Below are 20113 nucleotides of genomic sequence, written 5' to 3' on the forward strand. Positions count from 1 at the left end.
CAACCATGAAGAGAATTCTAGTTTCCAATGTGCTGTTAACTAGACTGTGTCCAAGTATAAAGAAGGTGCTTATGCTTGGCATGGAATAATAGCAGTTGTCAATGTTGATCCCTTTCTCTCTTCCTTTCCTCCATTTCTTGGTCTGGGCTTTACGCTGTCAGCTTCCCTCTCTCCAGTTAGAGTGAATGGCCCCACCAGCAATAGCTGTTTAACCTCTGGGGTAGGGTGCTTACCTGCACATTCCTGTTCAGGCTGACCGCAGGGAAGAACAGGCCCTCCACATTATCAAACGCTATAGGACCTTGCTGTTCATCGTTGATAAAAAATGTCAAGTTTTTTCTATTTAGGTCGAGGAGGACCCCAATTGTGGCCCCTTTTGTGATCCCTCCCTCAGTTCTGTAGGAAGAGAAAGAAAAAATTAGGGTTTACTTGCTTGTGGTCACTCTAGAAGCTCCCCCCATTTGTGTGGTTAAACCAGTGTCTTGTAACCTGTTTATAATCATCACTACCCTAAAACCTTTTCCCTAATCATCTCTTGTACATAAAATATTTACCATAGATATACTGTATACCTGTTGGTACTGTGTGTATATCTGTGCTTTATATATAAAAAGAGTATGATTTTTTGCTCCCTCCCCACCGCCATCAATGTTCACTTCCTGGAAGAATATATCAGCCCTTGTGAGTTGCTCTGCTGTTGTTGAGAATGAACTCATCCATTAGGGTCTCTACCACTGAGACACAGCAGTGGAAAACAAAACATAAAAGACTAGGAGGAAGTTGCCTTTGGGCTATCAGAGCTCCTACTCTAGGAATGTTGCACACTTTGTATAAATGGTGTGAATTAAATATCATTAAATACAAAGTGACTTAATTTGAGTCAAAATAAAGAAGCACTTTGTTGCACCTAAACCACATGCATGAGAAATTGGATTTGGAGCCTTATGTTATCTATTAAATAGAAAAACTCATTCCAGAAAGATGGTAATTCTTTGGCTTGTTGCATTTGAATTAAGAACTTAGAGGCTGTCTGTAAAATGACAGCACTGAAGAAGAGCCTTCTTCCCTGTATAGTGAAATAATTGTACCCTGAGACGTAGGGATTTTCAGGAACCTGCATACCAATGCCATTTTATAAAGAATTGTGTCTTAGGTTTCTATTGATGGTTTCACAAAACGCCATTAAACATGGATGATCAGATTTGTCTTTCCCATCTTTTTGAGATCTAGCAATACTGAATTTCATCCTCATCTCAGCAGAGCAAAAGAATTTGTGTCATTCATTTCCTCTTGCATGCAGGATACAGACTGTACATAGTCATTAAAAGACAGGTTTACAAATTGCCTCTTGTTAATTCACAGGTTTAACAACGCAAGCACAAGTGACATGCAGTTTGCATGCAAGCAGATGTGTTCAGCATTAGGAATGTGTTTCTCTGCATAGTGTGATGATTATGTCATTATTCACTCCTGCACTTCAAAATAAAGATGCTAAAAGGGAAAAAGTAAGTGTGGCATTTGGGTGATAGCATTGGGAATCTAGTGACAGAGAATTCCCCAAAATGCTAATCACTTATCTACATCCTGTAGGATTTGCTATCATGGTGAAATGGTGTGTGTGTTCACTTCAAGTGATAGCGAATAATACATACTTGATAGAAACTATCCAAAGAGAAAGGAGGCTTTGGGAGGCTACAGGCTGGAGAAGGGTCAGCGAAGAGCATACAGAAAAAGATAAAACAGTGGAGTCCAATTATGCTACCACTGCCTGACCTGCTTTCTCTTTGATCTGATGGAACACTACTGTATTTTCTTTTTCAGAGACACTAATGAGAATGTATCCTGGGGAAATCTTGGAGCATAAGGTGGACCAGGGTCCACAGTAGAAATTTCTCTGCCTAGGAAATTTGTGAAAAATACATTTGAAGAACACAATCAAATGAAAAAGGAAATCCATTATAGCATGTGTTCAATTATAATTATCTATATTTTGGTGGTAGAAGAAAACCTCAAGGAGATTACTGTATTTCCTTTCCTTAGCAAACTGGGTGCTCTAAATTACAGTGGTAATAAGAGAGCTCTCTTTAAGTAAAAAGCCATCCAAATTGGCATTCGTAAGCTTTAGTTTAATGAATTGTAGTAAGAACAATGGCTTCTATTTTCAGGTGCTTCCAATGTAAGGCATTTTCACATATTTAATCTTCAGAACATTCTCAAATGGAAAAATTTTATTATACTAATTTGATGGATTTGGAAACTGAGGTTCAAGAAAAGGAAGTAATTTGTGTTTTTCTGATAAGTTGTAGGTCTGGGTGTTTCAGCATCCTGCATTGTTCTTTATAATGGATATCACTGGGATTCTTTCCAGCCATGGGTGTAATACAGCAATGAAGGGAGCAGAAAAGCATTCAAGTCTCTATCATTATACAAAAAGTAAACCACCAGCATGGACTCAGCTGAGCCTCACAGAGTGCCTGTGCCACTTAATGTAGACCACCTGCCTGACTTCCTTACTATGGTCTATGTAATAGGTTTTTGAACTAGGGCTCTCGCTCCGGATCAGCAGCCAACGTGAAGAAGGCTTGGTTTGGGGCTGCAGGGTACCTGTTGGTGTGCGAGTTGTTGTGCATGAACCAGCTCCGGTTATTGTCCACATACATTGCCCAAGCTTTGTCGTCCTTTCCTAACATCACATCCTTCATCACGTCCATGCGAGCCACGCCAAAGGCAGGATCAGGGTGGTTGTCATAGCGATCTACCGTTAGCTCCCAGTAGTGGACGCCCTTGGAGAAGCCAGTCTTCCCTAGCACCACCCGGTCGTCATAGCTACTGCAGGTCACTGTCAGGTTGTCATTGGAGAGGATGATGTCTGAGTGCGCCGAGCCAGGGTCGAAAGCAAACCAGGCCACTGGGAACAACAGAAGGGAATCAGGTTATTAAGACAGACCCAACAAGCTCAGCACCATAACATACTCCTGGGCGGGTGAGGAGCGTTGTGTAGCGTTTTCATGCTGCCATGCAGGAAGGAGGCGTCCAGGGCCAGGGCAGACAGGGGCACGTCCTGGGAGTTGGTACTCTGCACCAGAAGCAGACGGAGGACACACGACCGGTTCAGCAGGGGTTACCTGGCTCAGACTGCACTCCCAACCAGGTGATCCGGGAGTGAAGTGGCATCGATTTTGGAAGGTGCAAGTCCCTTCACCTGGTGACTGGCAGAACAGTGCACCAGAGACATAAAGGGAGAGGGGGTGCGCTAAGATGCCTGTGTAACCCCTGAGGCGGGGAGGCTAGGAGCTAGAGTCCTAGATGGAGGAGGGATAAAACACATGGAGTGAAATCAGGAAATATCCCTTCGGCAGAAGTGCTAACATCTAGTCGCTTTGAACTTTTCCTCAGCTCTAGTGAAAGCTCACAAGCTGCGAAGCTATAAGCAACATAAACTAATTTTCATGAGTGATTGTGACTTGGATGTTGGACAGGTTGCTGTCTGCATAACTTAAAAAAAACACAGTTTGCGTGCTACTCCTGAAACTAACATGTCAGAAATTTTGCTGGAGCAGTAGGTATTTTGGACAGTAGGTGCAGATAGAACGACGTGTTTGTACACATTGTTACGCCCCAAGTTCTAAATGCCACCTATAAATATCACACTTGAGAGATGTAATTGCTGATTTATTGAACCTGTGAGATACCTCACATGCACTTTGGTCTTTGCTATTTGGTAAGAGAATAAGGTTATTCCATACCTGCCAACAGCTTTTTAATGTCAACTGTTGTCATTCCAAGTGAAAGGCATGGGGGAGAGAGATAGGAAGCAAAATTGACGTGGATAAGAAAACGTGTCTCTCTTTGATAGACTAGTACCCCAAAAGGACTCAATTTAAAACGCCACATATACTAAACAGGAGCTCTCTGACCTGTACCTTTACCCACATTTAGTGCTCATAAAGAGTGCTTTGCACTGATGTATAAGAAAACTGGGGGGAAAGTAAGCTTTGAGGCATAACATTAAAAACTACAGGCATCTTTTCCATTTTTTTAAGAGTTTGAGAAACTGCTATAATAGGGTTAGAATGACAATTAGACAATTTTATTGACATAAGACAAGCTGCTGCCATTTATTTTGTGAAAAAAAATTGAGCACATCAATCATGTAAGTAAAAGATAACAATTACAGTAAGTATACTTGCCTAATTGAGAGTAAGGTGCAGATTGTGTCTCAAAATTGCATCCTATAAAGAGATACTACACATCAACGCTATGAAACAATAACCAGGTTGATAAAAATTACTTGTATATACACTTAAAAAGCACCAGCTGAATATTGATACCAGAGGCCTGATCCATGAAAAAACAAAGCCCTTTTTATATTCGTTTACTTTGCTGGGTGAAAAACTGCCTTTCTGCTCTTTCAAAATGAAAAGCACATCTTTTTACCATTAATAAATCATCCTCCAATTGATCCTAAACTCTGCAGCTGAATTTTTCATCTTCGAAGTTCAATCTTTTCCTTTAAGATTTCCACAGTAAGAAGGCTAGCTGTTTTAAAAATGAGGAAAATGTACTTAATTGAAATGGAGAAATCACTGGATTTTGATAAAACTCTGCTCTATCTCACTATTCTAGGCACTTCGGAGTCTGGTTATGCCAAAAGATCTTCCTTGTGACTTAAGCCCAAATTAAATAATACATCTCTAACTAAATGTGTAATGTAATGCATCTGATAATTATTAATAATGACATGGCGAATGTGTTAAAATCGCCTCCTCTCCTTCTTAGGAGAGAAGATCCCTCTCACCTGAGGGAGGAGAGGAGCGCTGGTAGGAGTGGGTGTGGCCTCAGAGATATATTGGAATCGCCTGTGAAACTTTTTCAACCATCTGCCTTCCCTAAGATTTGGATACCTATACCCCATGAGAAACTACATCAGGGTGGAGGAAGACTGTCTAGTCTTAAAATGTTCAAAGGTGTGTGACCTACAATTTCCAGTGGTGTTGGGGACTGATCTAGAAAATGTGGTTTTGATGAGCGCTGGGGGGATAAAGAAAGGATCATTTAATTTTTTTTTCTATTTAGTAAGGCCTTTATATGCTAATTCCTAAAACATCTGAAGGATAATGTGCGGACTGAAAAGAATCTCACAAGAATTAAAGCAATTTACTATAAAAAAGGACTAATGACTGAGTTAAAAACAAAATATAAAAATTGTGATCTTACGTTTTTAAGTTTTACCCTGGGATAAATTCACATGCAAAAGAATCATTTTCTCGCAGCTCATGGCTGATTTTTATGTTTAGTTTCTATCAATTATCACTTTAATTTCTATTCATGTGTTAGAGCATAGTGAGTATGGAACACCCAGAGTTTTAAAACCGACTCTCATATTCAGCTTTGGAAATAAGTTTGTAGAATCTGAACAGGGCTTTAAAGACTTTTAAATGAATCACGCCTTGTGCAACTGTTTTTCCAAACAAATATTCTGAAATCTTTTTACACTACTTTAAACACATCATCATACATTTAAGATTCAACAATACAACTAGAATAATGCTCTTAAATACACCCATCAAATATCCCAAAACTCACATTTCATTTTTATTCTTGAGACAATATACATTACAAAGACTGTAACAATATTTCAGTACGTTAGACACAAGGGAAAAGAGTTTCATAACAAAGCATGTTGGGAAGCCATAGTGCACAGAAAAACAATAAGAAACATAAAAGCACAAAGAAAAATGTCATTTTAAAGAGAGCTTGAAGTCCCTGCATCCTTTTTGCACTGTCATGCTGTGGCCTTCTTCATTCCAGAATGTGGGATGAGCAAAAAGAACAAAATAAAAAGCAAAAGAAACCTTTGGAAATGTGAAATGTGCATCCTGTGTATCCATGATTACAATATAGTCCTGAAGAGATCAAATAGGTCTGCATCTTAGATATTTTAAGATTCTATTTGCTAGGCAGCGTTCACTACAAAGGAACACAAGTCTAGCTTCGCTGAAATCAGCCATAGGCTGTCACAACCGGCTTGGCTGTGGGAAACTTTGAGGAGGGCAGACTTTGATTACTCAGATCTTTGGTCACTAGGCATTAGCAGTTAAGGGTTTCTAATTCAGCTAGCAGTGGTCCCACCCCGTTGCTAGGAGAACACTCAGCCATGAGCCCCACTGGCCCAGCAGTGAGGACAGGCTTTTGCAGAAAACGCTTTCACTTTCTGCTCTCTGGATCGCCTGCTTTGTAGAATGTTTTCTGCTATTGGTGTGTTTTCACTTTTATTTTACTTTGTCAATAAAATGTTCGTGTGTTTTTACTTTTGTTTTGTCAATAAAGATCTCTTGAGTCTATGTTTAATCAGACCACTCCAGGCTGGATGCACTGATCCAGTCTCCCAGACACAGCTGGTTTCCTGGATACAGAAGGGCTGCAAACCTCCACATTGCTGCCATGGCCTCCACTCAGCCAGAGCCTGTGCATGTGATGACAGAGCGGGTTATCCATGGTGGTCCAGCTTGTGCAAAAAGAATAACTTCACTCATCACTTTCTGATGCCGTTATACATAGACCACAGCTCCATGGTTGCTCCTTACACCACACAAACAAGAACACCACAAAGCTCCACCATCCAGATGCTCCTCATACCGGAAGCAGGCCACAGACACAGAGACTAGCTTATCCCCCTCACCACGCACATGAATGGCAAGAACAAAACACGGTTTCAGAGATGCCTTCAAGGCACAGAGATCAAGGGGAAAGGTCTGAGGAGCTCAGCTCACCCGGTGCATTGAGAGACTGTAAAGAGGAATGCAAGCTCAGCTGGTGGGGTGAGGATCGGAAATCAAAGTAGGATCTCCCGGGGAAGCTGGGTTGTAGATTAAGGGTGGAGGAGAAAGGACTCATTCTACGGAGCGGCAATCTTTCCGAAGGCACTGGAAAAGGGAGGGTCTGTTCTTCTGAATCTGTGTCTAAACGTAAGATCAATGCAAACTAGAGATCAGAAATCTGCTATCTCCCCGTGCACAGTTCCCCAAGACCTGCCTTAACAATGCATTCATACAAAGCATCATCTTTCCCACAGGGTGCCACACTCAGGCATTTACAAAACCAATGTGCCTGGGGGCAGGGAGGGAATTTTCGGCAGATCGGGACCCAAGACCAGAGGACAGCTCCAACATCACAGGCAACTGTTTTCATTCCCTCCCACCCACCTCCCCCCAATTTTCAGTGGTAGAAAATTGGAAGGTTTCCTAAAATAGGAAATCTTTTAATTAAAAGGTTTTCTTTTCCCCTTCAGTTGTCCTGGGAGTTACTACCTATTCGACAATGGCCTCTTAAAGGTTTCTATTTAGGAGCTGGTGATTTTTTACAAACTGTTTCCTGTTCCACATTTTCCCCTTTCTCTCCTAACATGTATTTTTCTATTAGGTGGATGAGATGATTTTCTACACTAGCACACTCCAGACTCTATCTTTGATTAGGAGAGGAAATGTGGGGTGGGCTAAGGAAGACAGGGCTGGACAAGTAAGCAGGGAAGGAGCCTTACCTTTGTTTCTGAATTATGATCAGACTCTAGGGATGTCACTTGACCATCTTTGGTTCTCTAATGATAAACAGACTGTGGGCACTGGTGAGGTGCATTTGTGGCAAAATGCCTGTTTCTGTTCAGATAGTCAGGTTTGGCATGAAGATCATTATTATATCAGAGTAAAGACTTAACCATTGTTTGATCCGGTATTAGAAGAGCATTAGTCAGTTTCTCTAAATTACTAAAATTGCTCCTTTCTATTTTGTGAAACAATAGCAGGTTCTATGCATGGTGTGGTCTAGTCAGAGGTGGATCTTTCACCAATTGAAACCTTCTTCACATTCAGTCTAAAAGCAATAATTTAGGAAATACAGATGGTAGGAAGGTAATATTCCACGTCCAAAATCACAAAGAAACTTTCTTCTCATTGAAGAAATAATTTTGTTTTTATGACCAGAGGGTATTTCTGTGAATGCTTTTCTGGTTTGAATCAGTTAGCAGCAATTCTTTGCTGGACATACGCTTTTCCTCTCAAAATGCTACTCTGCATGTTCAAGCAATGCGTGTGTGCAGAACATGACCCTGTGTGACGAGCTCAGAACAAGGGCACTGGCACGTTTGAATTTAATACCTCCAAGAGTCAGCCTCTGAACTTACAATATTAAAGTTAGCTTTTTAGGCTTTAGACTTATCTGTGGGGGGATGACTTTTAAAAAATAAAAGTATAAATCAGATCTCAGAGAAAAGGAATTGCTATTTATGGAGTTAAGACTTTGTGTTCTTGCTAATAATACAAGTTTTCTTCTACCTTTTCTTCATATGGTTTGAATGACTTAATATCATGTATTATCATTTCTTTATTCAGATACGATAAATCAAAAATTATTTGTTATAATCATCTTAAGGGGAAATTACCCTTTGAATGTAATAGAAAAATTCGAAATACAACAACCGAGCACCACAAACTGACATGAGTTTCTTTTAAGGAGAGAAGGCATTTACAACTATATTTATGTCAGTAAAAGATCTTATTTATTATGTATTATTTATTATTTTTTGAGACAGAGTCTCACTCTGTTGCCCAGGCTGGTATACAATGGCATGATCTCAGCTCACTGCAACCTCTGCTTCCTGGATCGAGTGATTCTTCAGCCTCAGCCTCAGGAGTAGCTGGGAATACAGGCGTGAGCCACCATGACCAGCTAATTTTTTAAATTTTTGTAGAAATGGGGTTTTGCCATGTTGTCCAGGCTGGTCTTGAACTCCCGAGCTCAAAGCGATCTGCCTGCCTTGACCTCCCAAAGTGCTGAGATTACAGGCATGAGCCATCGCACCTGGCCTAAAAGCTTTTTTAATTAAGAAGAATTTGCTTGGAAATGTATTTTTCACTAGGTTTGACAATCATTCATTATATTGAAAATATTTGTTGTTTTAAAATTTAATAAAAAGGACATATATAATTAGATGAATTTCAGAGTGTATTGAATTCCCAAGCAGTTATCTGAAAACCAGTGAAGAGATGTGTACTTGATGCAGACCTTGGGGAGTGTATCCAATCCCATCATAAATTGTACTCACCTTTTCTGTTTTCAGCACCAAGAAGAACTTAGAGTAGGTAATGGGACTGAGGGTAGCTATGGTTATTCATGGGATTAGTAACTTGACACTAAGATGTATGGCTCTTCCTATCCTTCCATGTGGATCCACTGTTTACTGATGACCCAATTTTCCTTGACTCCTCTCACTCTTGAACTATGCCCTCTATTTAGGCAAGTTTATTTGACATCCATATTGTATACCCATTTCATTTTTGTTTTTGAGTTTTTTCCCCATCTATGACCTCCCATTCCCTACCAGCTGGGCTTTTACCATATTTTCCCTAAGTAGCTCTTAACAACAACAAGAAGAAAAAATCCTACCTGCAATGAGAACTTTCCAAATGAATTACAAGAGAGAAACACTTTCTAACTGATCCCATCTTGACTAAACAAGCAATTCTCCCTTCATACCCTTCCCCATAGGCGTGTGGTGCACATGCTTGGTCAGTTGCCTATAAGTCATCTATGCCACGTCACATTACCTTAGAATTCAGGAGTCTTAGAAGGAAGACACTTAACTCAATATCATCAGAGGAGCTGCCATCAAGCTTCCCCTTGAAGTCCCCTGGAATGAGGAAACTCATTGCTTCCAGCCAGCTCCCTCTAGTTGGCCGTTATTTCTTATATTGGTCTAGACATACCTCTTTGGGGGCTCCACTCTCCAACTGTAGCGTTACTATCTGGGGCCACATGGAACAGATCACTAGTTCTTCAAGTATTTGAGGCCAGTCACCAATCCTCTTTAAATCTTCCCTTTTCTGGGCTAAATAGAGTCAATGTCCAACCATTTCACTATGTATGGGTTTCAAATCCTTTACTCTCCTGGTCATGCCCTCTGGACATGTTCAAAGGCATGAATCAAAGACAATATGACAACATTGAGAAGAGTATTGCCACTCCCTGGTTTAGCCAAATGACACTTAACTCACATTGAATGTGCACACACCTACTTAAGTGTGTATCCTGCGTTATGCCCATGGGATGCAGGAAGAATGCACACACCACTTCCTCATCTCCCCTTCAAAACACAACTATCGTAATACAGAGGCTTCTCAGCCATTCATATCCTATTAGTAAAGGCAAACAGGAATGAGGTTGTCATATTTTTCACAATGCATGATACAAAGCTATGTTTCAGGTCACAGCTAATATGCAGGATAATTATTATTATTAATTTTTAACCTTATAGATCACTAGAGAAAGATAAGGAGCTCCTGAAGAGACTTTTAACATTACATCATGTTTCATCACATGCAGTCCTGTGTGGTTGCAGAGCTTTGCTGAGTGAAAGCAGTGTAGCAGGAAAAAGCAATGGAAAACAATAGGTCAGTGGCTGAATGAGGTGACTCTAGGCATAACTATAACTCTAGGATGGGGCTGTGTTCATAACAAATACATGTCAAGATATGCTTTCCATCAACTCTGTCAATGACCATCATTTTCCTCTTGCTCTTTCGTGGACTTCTTTCCCTCTTCCCCTAGGATTGGCTGGAGTCTGGAGTTAGGGTCTAGATAAGGACAGAGACCTCTGCTTAAAAAAAGCAATCAAGAATCAACAAAACAAAGATTGGCTGTGGACCACTTGTAATACTGAGAATATCTAGGTGATGTCCTCCTGTTTGGCCACGATATACTTCTTTCACTTCTTTATTTCTATTTTAGAGACAGGGTCTCACTTGGTCACCCAGCCTAGAGTGTAGTGGTATTGATCATAGCTCATTGCAGCTTTGAACTCCTGGGCTCAAGGGATTTTCCTCCCTTAGCTTCCTGAGTAGTTGGAACTATAGGGGCATGCCACTGCATCTGGCCAATTTTAACATTTTTTATAAAGACAGGGTCTTTTTATATTGCCCAGGCTGGTCTCAAACAACAGGCCTCAAGCAGTCCTTCCACCTCAGCCTTCCTAAAGTGTTGAGATTACAGGCGTGAGCCATGGCAGTCAGCCTATATATTTGTTTTATTTGTTATTAGCCAACACTATTGAACACCTATCATGTGACAGACCCTGTAGTAGAATTGAGCAGTTGGGAGACATAAAGTTGGCAGGAGACTCAACCATAAGAAAATAATAATTTAGAGAAAATCAGTGTCGTATATTATTAATTGGTTTTTGGACTTCTTGGGGTGGAATTTCTTGACTAACTCCAAGTACAGAATACTAAAGATTTTTGCAGATTTTTGTAGAATTTGAAAAGGTAGTCTTTGGGGTATTATTTTTGGAATTTAAAGAGGGAAAGCAAACAGACTGTGGTTGCTTATGACAGTGTATACTAATCCAGCATCCTTTGTGTCCTGGTAGAAGTCTGGGTTGTCCTTCTGTTTGGTAGTGAACAACTTCATACCTTAAGCAGCCCTTGAGCCCAGGTCCAATAAGATGGTTGTATTTTGGAGCACGGTAAGGCAAGACATGTCACGAAGAATTGCACAGTGTTAGGATGAGTTTCAACTCAATTATAAACCAGCTGTAAAATAATTTGCTTTTGTTGGGAAGTCTTTAAAAGAGACAAATGAATGAAGAATGAGGCTGTTTTTGTAAATGGTTTTATACACAGCCAAAGTCACAATTATGTCCAACTGGTACATAATTTATAATAAAAGGTGGTATTTTAAGCTTTCTTAAGTGTGGCATTAATTGCAATTGAGAAGTGAGAAACAAATATGTTTTGAAAACCTTCTTTTAGAGAATGAAACAGCCTTTGCCACCCCAAGGACAGCTGCATACTTCATCACCAAGTTCTCCACTCCGATTTAGAATACGATGGTATTATTTGTAAGGAACAATCATCAGAAGAACTGAACAATTTTACATTTCAATTAGATACAGAGGATTCCAAAGGACTAAACTACTTTCCAGAGTGTAAGTTGCAAAGCACACTTCCCAGAACCAAAAATAGGGTTCTGAATCCAATTCAGTCCTATGGAAAAATGCAAGAAATTCCCTGGGATATCATGCATGTTGTCCAAATTAAAAAGAACAAAGTATCTATCTTTTCTGGGCTCTGAACCTATCATTATGCCTCTCACCTTGGATTTTGTAAAATTTACCCAAATATGGTCAGGTATGATCACCTACCTTGAGAACTTTGTCCTGGAAATGCATATTCTTCTAACTATTTTTGGAGAGGCCCAGATGCTCTGGGTCAGGAAAAGCAGAGACAGAAAAACCATCTTTCAGTGGACCATATACATTTCCTTTTATGGGCCTTTATCAATCATTTTCTGTTAGTGTTGAATTTTCAGTATCATAAGCAGAACTTTAAGACCGATTATGAGCCTTGGAGGAGGCAGGAAGTATCTAATGGTGCTTCACAGCATTTTCTGAAACAGCTTTCAACAGTAATTTTAGAGAAAGAAGCCACAAAGGTACTAATTATAAAGACTCAGAGGCCCTCAGCTCTAACTCTGTGGTTTTAGAGATGAGAAAACTGAAGTCCAGAAAGGCTAAGGGACACATCCAAGTTACACTACAGCTGTGGAGGGATACGATAGAAACTCAGGTAGGATCAATTCCTGGTGTTTAAAATTTTGGGGTGACAAGACTATTGCTGCTCCTTTGTGACCTAGAAATATACAAAAGGTAAAGTTTATGCCACTGGCCCCAAGGCACATTCCAATGGTCTAAGTGGGGACCAAGGTCTGTGTAGAGAACCTAATAAACCTCCACTGTGTTAAGGATAAATCTTTTCTTCTCTAAATAGAGTGGTTAGTTTCTGTAGTGATTAGGGATTGGAAAGGCACACACATCACTGTCCCCCTTGAGAATTTTGGCTACAGGGATTAGATGAGCTGAGGTGTTCTCTGTAGTTGTTCTTTGGACAGGTTCTTTGTCCCTCACAAGGTTACAGGATTTCTGGAGGTCTCAGTACATCAGGGTGCAGTACTTACGTCGGACCAAAATCACTATTAAATATGGGCAAAGAAGCTGGGCATGGTGGCTCATGCTTGTAATCCCAGTACTTTGGGAGGCCGAGGCAGGAGGATCACTTGGGACCAGGAGTTTGAGACCAGCTGAGGCAGGAGGATCACTTGGGACCAGGAGTTTGAGCCCAGGCTGGGCAACGTAGTGAGACCTTGTCTCTATGGGAAAAAAAAAAGCCAGGTGTGGTGGCATGCCTATAAAGCCAGTTACTTAGGAGGCTGAGGTGGGAGGATCACTTGAGCCCAGGAGGTTGAAGTTACAATGAGCTATGATCGTGACACTGCACTCCAACTGGGTGACAGAGTGAGACCCTGTCTCTGGAAAGGTGAATGAATGAATGAATGAATGAATGAATGAATAAATAATTGCAAAAAGATTCTGGACAGATGCATCTGAGGCCAATCTGCAGTCAGACAAATGGAGGCATAAGTCTATATTCTGCCTGCACCATTAAATCTTTTCTGGGTGGTTTCCTTCGATGCACTGAAAGGGGCAGTGTGATGCTGAGAGTCTAATTAGGGAGAAAGACATTTTAATCTTTATGAGTAACAATGTTTAGGCCCACTTTTTAGAAAGCAATTTCTAAGATGTAGTTTCAAGAATCCCAACCTATTTGTCATTAGATAAAATGATCCTGAAAAATGCTGGGTAGATGGCTTGAGAGCCAGCTCTCTTTTCTCTAATCATCACTGACTACCTTCTCCCCACTTTTCCTCCCAGTTGGGATAGGGAGGGCTGGAAAGCTTCTGTGAACAAATGGCTCTGTGATGTCAGCCCAAGCAGGGCTCTGAGTGCCTGACCTCATATGGTAGTAACTTTCAAAGGCCTCAGAGACGTAGCTCTGACATTCCCTTTCCTTCCTGGGCAAACCTTGTCACTGCCAGCCAAGAGCATCCACTGGTACTAGTGGGGGAAGGGCCTCTCTAGGTGAGCTGCTTACCTGGGATGGGAGGGAGCTGGAGGAAATTTCTGCAAAGGCATGAAAATAGGCACAGGATCTGATAAAGAGCGTGGATATTATATGGGAAATGATGGCCACTCCCACATCTTCTTAAAGCAGGAATGCTACTCTTTTCAATAAAACTTTTTTTTTTTTTTGATACAGAATTCCACTTTTGTCGCCCAGGCTGGAGTGCGATGACATGTTCTTGGCTCACTGCAACCTCTGCCTCCCAGGTTCAAGCAATTCTCCTGCCTCAGCCTCCTGAGTAGCTGGGATTACAGGTGCACACCACCACACCTGGCTAATTTTGTATTTTTAGTAGTGACCGGGTTTCTCCATGTTGGTCAGGCTGGTCTAGAACTTCTGACCTCAGGTGATTCATCCTAACATGACTGCAAGTAGTAAAGTCCTGTTTCTGGCTGGGATTTCTGGATGAGCACACGAGGCAGCTACAGAGCGCTGCTTCATTTTGACAAGATGTTTTCAGATATCTTGAAGACTGACTTTGGATAGTTTTCTCTCTCTTTCTTTCCATTTGGTTGAGTGCAAATAGCACTTTTCTAATGTTAGCACCATAGCGGACTGTGCTGGGCATTGGAGGTTTAAAGTCCTTGATTTGACATTTTATACTTAACCTATCAGCAGTTCAGTTTCCCATAAGTAGAGAAAGATGACAATAATAATACCTTCCTCATATATAGTACTCAGAAAAATGGGCCATCTAAAAATGTCCACATCCAAATCCACAGAACCTGTGATTATGTTATTATCCATGGCAAAAGGGACACTGCAGAGGTGATTAAATTAAGCATCTTGAGATGGGGGATTAGACTGGATTATCCAGGTGGGCACAAGGGTCCTTATCAAAGGCAGGTAAGGGCTGGACATGGTGGCTCATGCTTGTCATCCCACTACTTTGGGAGGCTGAGGCAGGAGGATCGCTTGAGCCCAGGAGTTTGAGACCAACTTGGGCAACACAGCAAAACCCTACCTCTAAAAAAATTTTTAAAAAATCATTTGAGCATGTTGGCGCATGCCTGTAGTCCTAGCTATTCAGAAGGCTGAGGTGGGAGGATCCCTTGAGCCCAGTAGCAGGAGGCTGCAGTGAGCTATGATTGTGCCACTGCACTGCAGTCTGGGCGATAGAATGTGACTTTGTCTCAAAAATAAAGGAGGGTAGAAAGGTCAGAAAGAGATTGGAAGATGCTACATGTCTGGCTTTGTAGCCACAAAGTCTATCTAAATAGACTAAATAGATAGTCTTTGTCCTACAAAGTCAGATGTGTAGCCCCTACCTAAATACACTTCGTAGGCAGAGTCTATTTAGATAGGAAGAGGGAAAGAAGAGAAAAATAAACAGAAAATTTCCTATTCTGTTCCCAAACTTGTACGATTTTTTTAAACAGGAGTATAGCCTGTCTCACACATGGCATGAACCTTAGAACTCTGTATTAAGATGGCCTTGTTATATAATGTTTTCAACAGATACTCTTTTGCAGATGGTTTCAAAGACTGTCACAGCCATGATGGTTATTAGATAAATTAATTTAAAGATATGCATGGCCAAGTTTTGGGGCTTGGGGGCCTTATTTTAAAATTTCATTAAAATTCTTAATTGCTTACAGTTATATTTCATCTTAAGTCAGTGTAATTTGGTTTAGATGTGCAACTGGCATTTTTTCCATGGATGTCTTTGATACATCTCCAGGGACTTTGCTTTCAGAGAACTAACCAAACCTGAACTCATATAATAATGCATTCTGCTTTCCTTTTCTCTCTCTCTCTTTTTTTAAGATGGGGTCTCACTATGTTGCCCAGGTGGGATTCAAACTCCTGGGCTCACAGTATCCTCCTGCTTCAACCTCCCAAGTAGCTGGGTTAGGGGCATGAGCTACAGCCCCTGGCTCCTTTCCTTTTCTCTTAATAGCACATTCTTTAATTTTCATTGTTTTCCTGGTTCTCCTATAAACATTTTAACTTCCTGCTAATCAGTTTTCCCTTTTTTTCAGTGTTTATCACAATGTGTAAGAATGGAACTATTTATATTTTTATTTCTCTAAGGGTGGTCTCTTTTTCTAGCTTGTAAACTCCAGGACAGCAGGGATAATGTCTGTTCAACACTCTATACCCACAGCCTAGCACACAGTAGTCACGTATCAAGCACTGCCCAATAAATAGATAAATTTGATTTCGAAGAAAAAACCAATATCAGAATTCATAATAATGTAGACATTTGATCTCCCCTGCATAATGTTACCTTTAGATCAGCAGAAGGTTTTGTGAAAGCTCACGGAGTACAGAGTATAAATGATGAGCAATTTAAACCTCAGGCTAAATGCATGTGATTACAAGTGAGACTTGTTATTGCATACGACATTTTACCTTTCTGTGATACAGAATTTTTGTTTTGAAGTTTGAAAAGGGGTTAACTCTTGCTAAGAAGAATGCGAAACATACTGTTATACTAGAAAGCCAGAATGCACCACCCTACCACCCCGAATACCAGCAAAGAAAAAAAAAATCACTAAAGCAAACCTTTCTGGAAACTGTGGGAAATAAGATTAATAAAATATAAGTTCAGTAAATGTACCAAAACTCTGTTAATAGCATTTTTATCACTGATCTCTAAAAAAACAAACAAAAAAAGAGATAATTATTTAATCCTATAGGATTTCTCTATTGTTACAGATCAATCAAATCTTTTTTTTTTTTAAATAAGCTATTCACTATATTTTTTCTGGCTTTCTAAATCTTGTCTCACTGAATGAATTAGAATAAGGGAGAAACAAATAGAACAAACCAAAGTTATGGAGAAAGTATGTGTGTGAACTTTATTTCATCATGAGAAAATTACTTCTGTGCAGTAACAGAGAATACTGATATCTACATGGTGATAGGCTTTTCTTTGTATTCAGATACATACCTTATATTTGTACACAATATATAAAATTCATGGAGGAAATTAATTTCTACAGTACAGTTTCTTTGTTGGAAGAGAACATGTTCCGTTTGTTTCATCTAGAAAATGACCCCCAGTTCTGTGATTGTGGTACCAAGGATCGCAGTTCCAATCCTGTAATTTATTAAATTAGACACCATAATCTTATGAACATTAAAAGAAACTGAGGCGCTACATCCTCCTGCAGGATGAAACGAGAGACATAAGTGCTCAGGCTGTTATGCTAATAACTGATTTTTAGCAGAATAGTATGATTCCCATGATGTATTATGAATAGAAATAGTTTTCCCGCAGATCTGGTAACACATATTAGCAACATTGCTGCAAATTTCTCTCTGCTCTGCAGGCATGCACTTCACTCTTCAGTCAAACCACCTTGTACACACATGGGAAACGAGGCCACCACCAGCAAAGGCCTTCTGCGTTGCATCTAGGAAAGACTCTTGGAGGCTTTAGCAGTTACAATGGTATTCTGAGAAAAAAGGCAACTGCTTTCAAACTGATAGGTCATCCCAGAGAGAAGTTGCTAAAATGATAATTCTCGGGGAAGCTCTAGCTACCACATCACTGTACTCCAAATGGGAACAGGTCATGTGGGCATTTTCCCTTAGCACATCTTTCTCTTGGAATAGCATCACTCATAGACTGACAACTGCTCCCCAAAGCACTGTTTTAATGGCTAGGGGCCATTCATCCTTGCTGTGGGATTCAAAATTGTGCTTGTTTTTAACCATGTGAAGCATTTTAGGGTGACTAGCATATGCTGAGGTTTGTGGGAAGTGGGGAAAAATATACCACCATCGTTCTTTTAACTAACATCTTGAACAAAATCAACATAATTAATTCTCCAGAGGGAAGTTACAGAGCATCCTGGTGAGGTGGGTGGTGACTTCTCTGATTAAATGACACCCCAAGGTGTCAGAATGCTTTGGCACCAGCCACAGATACCTCTGTGTAGGTTTTATTTCATGTGTCTTGCTTGCTCTTAAAATGAAAATGTGAAAAGCCTCAGAGGTTATATCTGGCCATCAAATTCAAGCCTCTCATCTGAGACACATTACTTGTCTTTGATGACCAAAATATTTAAAGTACAGCTAAGAAGAAATAGTTCTCTAACCTATACGGTGGCCCTAGGCAGCCTAGCCAAGACTGGAGGGACTGGCAAAGATGAAAATGGTGGGTAATGCAAAGTTGCTGGTCTCTTCCTGTTTGGTGCCCACAGGAAGTCTCAATCCTGGTGCTGACTGCCTCAGCTTTGGGTATGAAACGGAGGCGGTCTGAGTGGGTAAGCCAGGAGCGGCCAACAGGCCCTCTCTGAACAGCACTAGTGCCTCACACTCATTTGAAACACATTCAGTCATACAAATCTGCAGCTGGAAAGAACCTAGGTCCCACCCTCAGAACAAGCAAGTACTACAGAGCAATCTAGAATCATCTCGGCAAAACTGGCACATGATGTGTACCGGTGGAGAATGGGAGCCTGCTCTACAGCCTAGACACATTTGTCTTACACACCAGGGGCACATTCAGGCCTTCATTTCTCAGCTTCTTCAACTGCAGCTTATTTAGAGTGTTATCAAAGGAAGCCGCCGGCCCAAGCCATTTGAATTGCCGATGTGGAATCTTTGGTTTGATCACATCCACATACCATAGGCTCTCTAAAGGCAGGAGAGGAACAGCGGCTCTGTGCAGAATGCAGAGCAAGTCATGGAAACACTTCAGGAATGTGGGCAGTGGTGGGGTTACCTCCGGGCTTGCCAGCCACTTTAGATGCCACGCAGTTCTCGCTCTGAGGGATACTGCTGAAGGGCCTTACCCTCGGACGTTTGGAGGACCAGGGTCTTGCTGTACGGGCTGACTCCTGTTTTGTTGAAGGCCTTGACGCGAGCGTTGTATGTGCTGTTGAAGTGAAGGCCATCCACGGTGCACATTGTCTCCTTCCCCACGTACACCTCCTGAGAGTCAGCAAACAACAGGAATGCACTTAGCATGTACCCTTGTGAGGGGTGAGGCAGGCAGTGCCGCTCAGTGGCTAGAAGCAAGAGCCCTGGGCTCATTCTGATCTGGATTTGAATCCTGCCAGATACTGGACCATTTAATTTACCTTTTTAGCTTCAGTTTCCTAATCTGTAAAATGGGATAATAATATCCACCATATGCGGTTGGCGTGAGGATTACTTAATGTTGTATAGGCAGATTAGCATTGTGCCTTGTGTTCAGCATGGGCCAGGCAGCCTAATGAATGGTAGTTATTAGCAGCGAGGGCTTAAATAAAACTGAGTGTTTATAGTTCAGATTACACCTATTAACTTGGCATTGATACAGTATATGACCCCTACTAAGTTCCTTATCCATCAATATGGTTTGTAAAAAACATGTTTGAAACCATGAAAACAGGAAGGTAGTCTTTATCCTGTGTTTAGAACTCTGCTGAAAACTTCAGGAACTGTCACAAAGATTACATGCCAAGCCACAGGGGGATAGGCTTTCATCACTGTACAGAGGGAAGCGGGAGGAGACAGGGAAAGGAGGAAGAATGACATTTCAAAGGCTTCAAATAAATCCTAGCATAATGCATCTTTAGCATAGGTTAGGCATTTGCCACCCTCTTCAGCTGTACACATGGCAAAATTATGCAGACGTAATGAATAAAAATAATTTGCGTTCAAAGCACAGCCTTAAAATGACAACTCTCTGGTAGGATACCAAGAAGACTGGGGTCTTGGATCTCCCATCAGTTCATCACTCCTGCTGGAATAACAAAAATTGGAATCTTATGCCCTCTCATTCAGTGCTTCTTAAACTTTACATGCGTATGAATCACCCGAGGATCTTGTAAAAATGCAGTTGCTGATCCAGCAGGTGTCTGGGATTTTGCATTTTTAACAAGTTACCAGGTGAAGCCAGTGCTGCTGGGGGAGGACTGCACTTTGAGAGGAAAAAGTCAAGACAAAGTAAGAGAATTAATTTATCTAAAGAATTCGGAAAAACAGGAGAGTTTCTTTCCCAGTAGAAAAATAAGATAATAAATGGAAAAGAAAGGCCCTGAAAATGACACAGGAACTGAAAGGGCAAAGTCAGGAATGAGAAACTGACAAAAAGGATTTTATACACACACACACACACACACACAGCAAAAGACATGAAATGGAACCTGAGGCCCTTATCTTGG

General features: G+C 40.9%; 1 protein-coding gene across 5 annotated transcripts in view; it reads right to left on the bottom strand.

The window, feature by feature from the left end:
* Positions 1 to 20113, bottom strand: part of TRIM9 (tripartite motif containing 9) — a 121552-nt gene that overhangs the window by 4251 nt on the left and 97188 nt on the right. Inside the window, exons 7-12 of one of the 5 annotated variants that reach the window (XM_012451065.2) lie at positions 18758 to 18896; positions 6774 to 6962; positions 4191 to 4232; positions 3747 to 3770; positions 2659 to 2908; positions 234 to 396 (exon numbers count right to left, since the gene is read on the bottom strand). In XM_012451065.2, coding sequence (XP_012306488.1) covers positions 234 to 396; positions 2659 to 2908; positions 3747 to 3770; positions 4191 to 4232; positions 6774 to 6962; positions 18758 to 18896 — 807 coding nt within the window. Of the gene's footprint in view, positions 1 to 233; positions 397 to 2604; positions 2909 to 3746; positions 3771 to 4190; positions 4233 to 6773; positions 6963 to 18757; positions 18897 to 20113 lie in introns of all 5 variants that reach the window. The other 4 variants (XM_012451064.2, XM_012451066.2, XM_064365867.1 and 1 more) reach the window with 4 other exon arrangements.

This window comes from Aotus nancymaae, unplaced genomic scaffold (assembly GCF_030222135.1).
Source record: "Aotus nancymaae isolate 86718 unplaced genomic scaffold, 86718_ANA_hifiasm-v0.15.2.pri h1tg000062l, whole genome shotgun sequence".
Lineage (NCBI taxonomy): Eukaryota > Metazoa > Chordata > Mammalia > Primates > Aotidae > Aotus > Aotus nancymaae.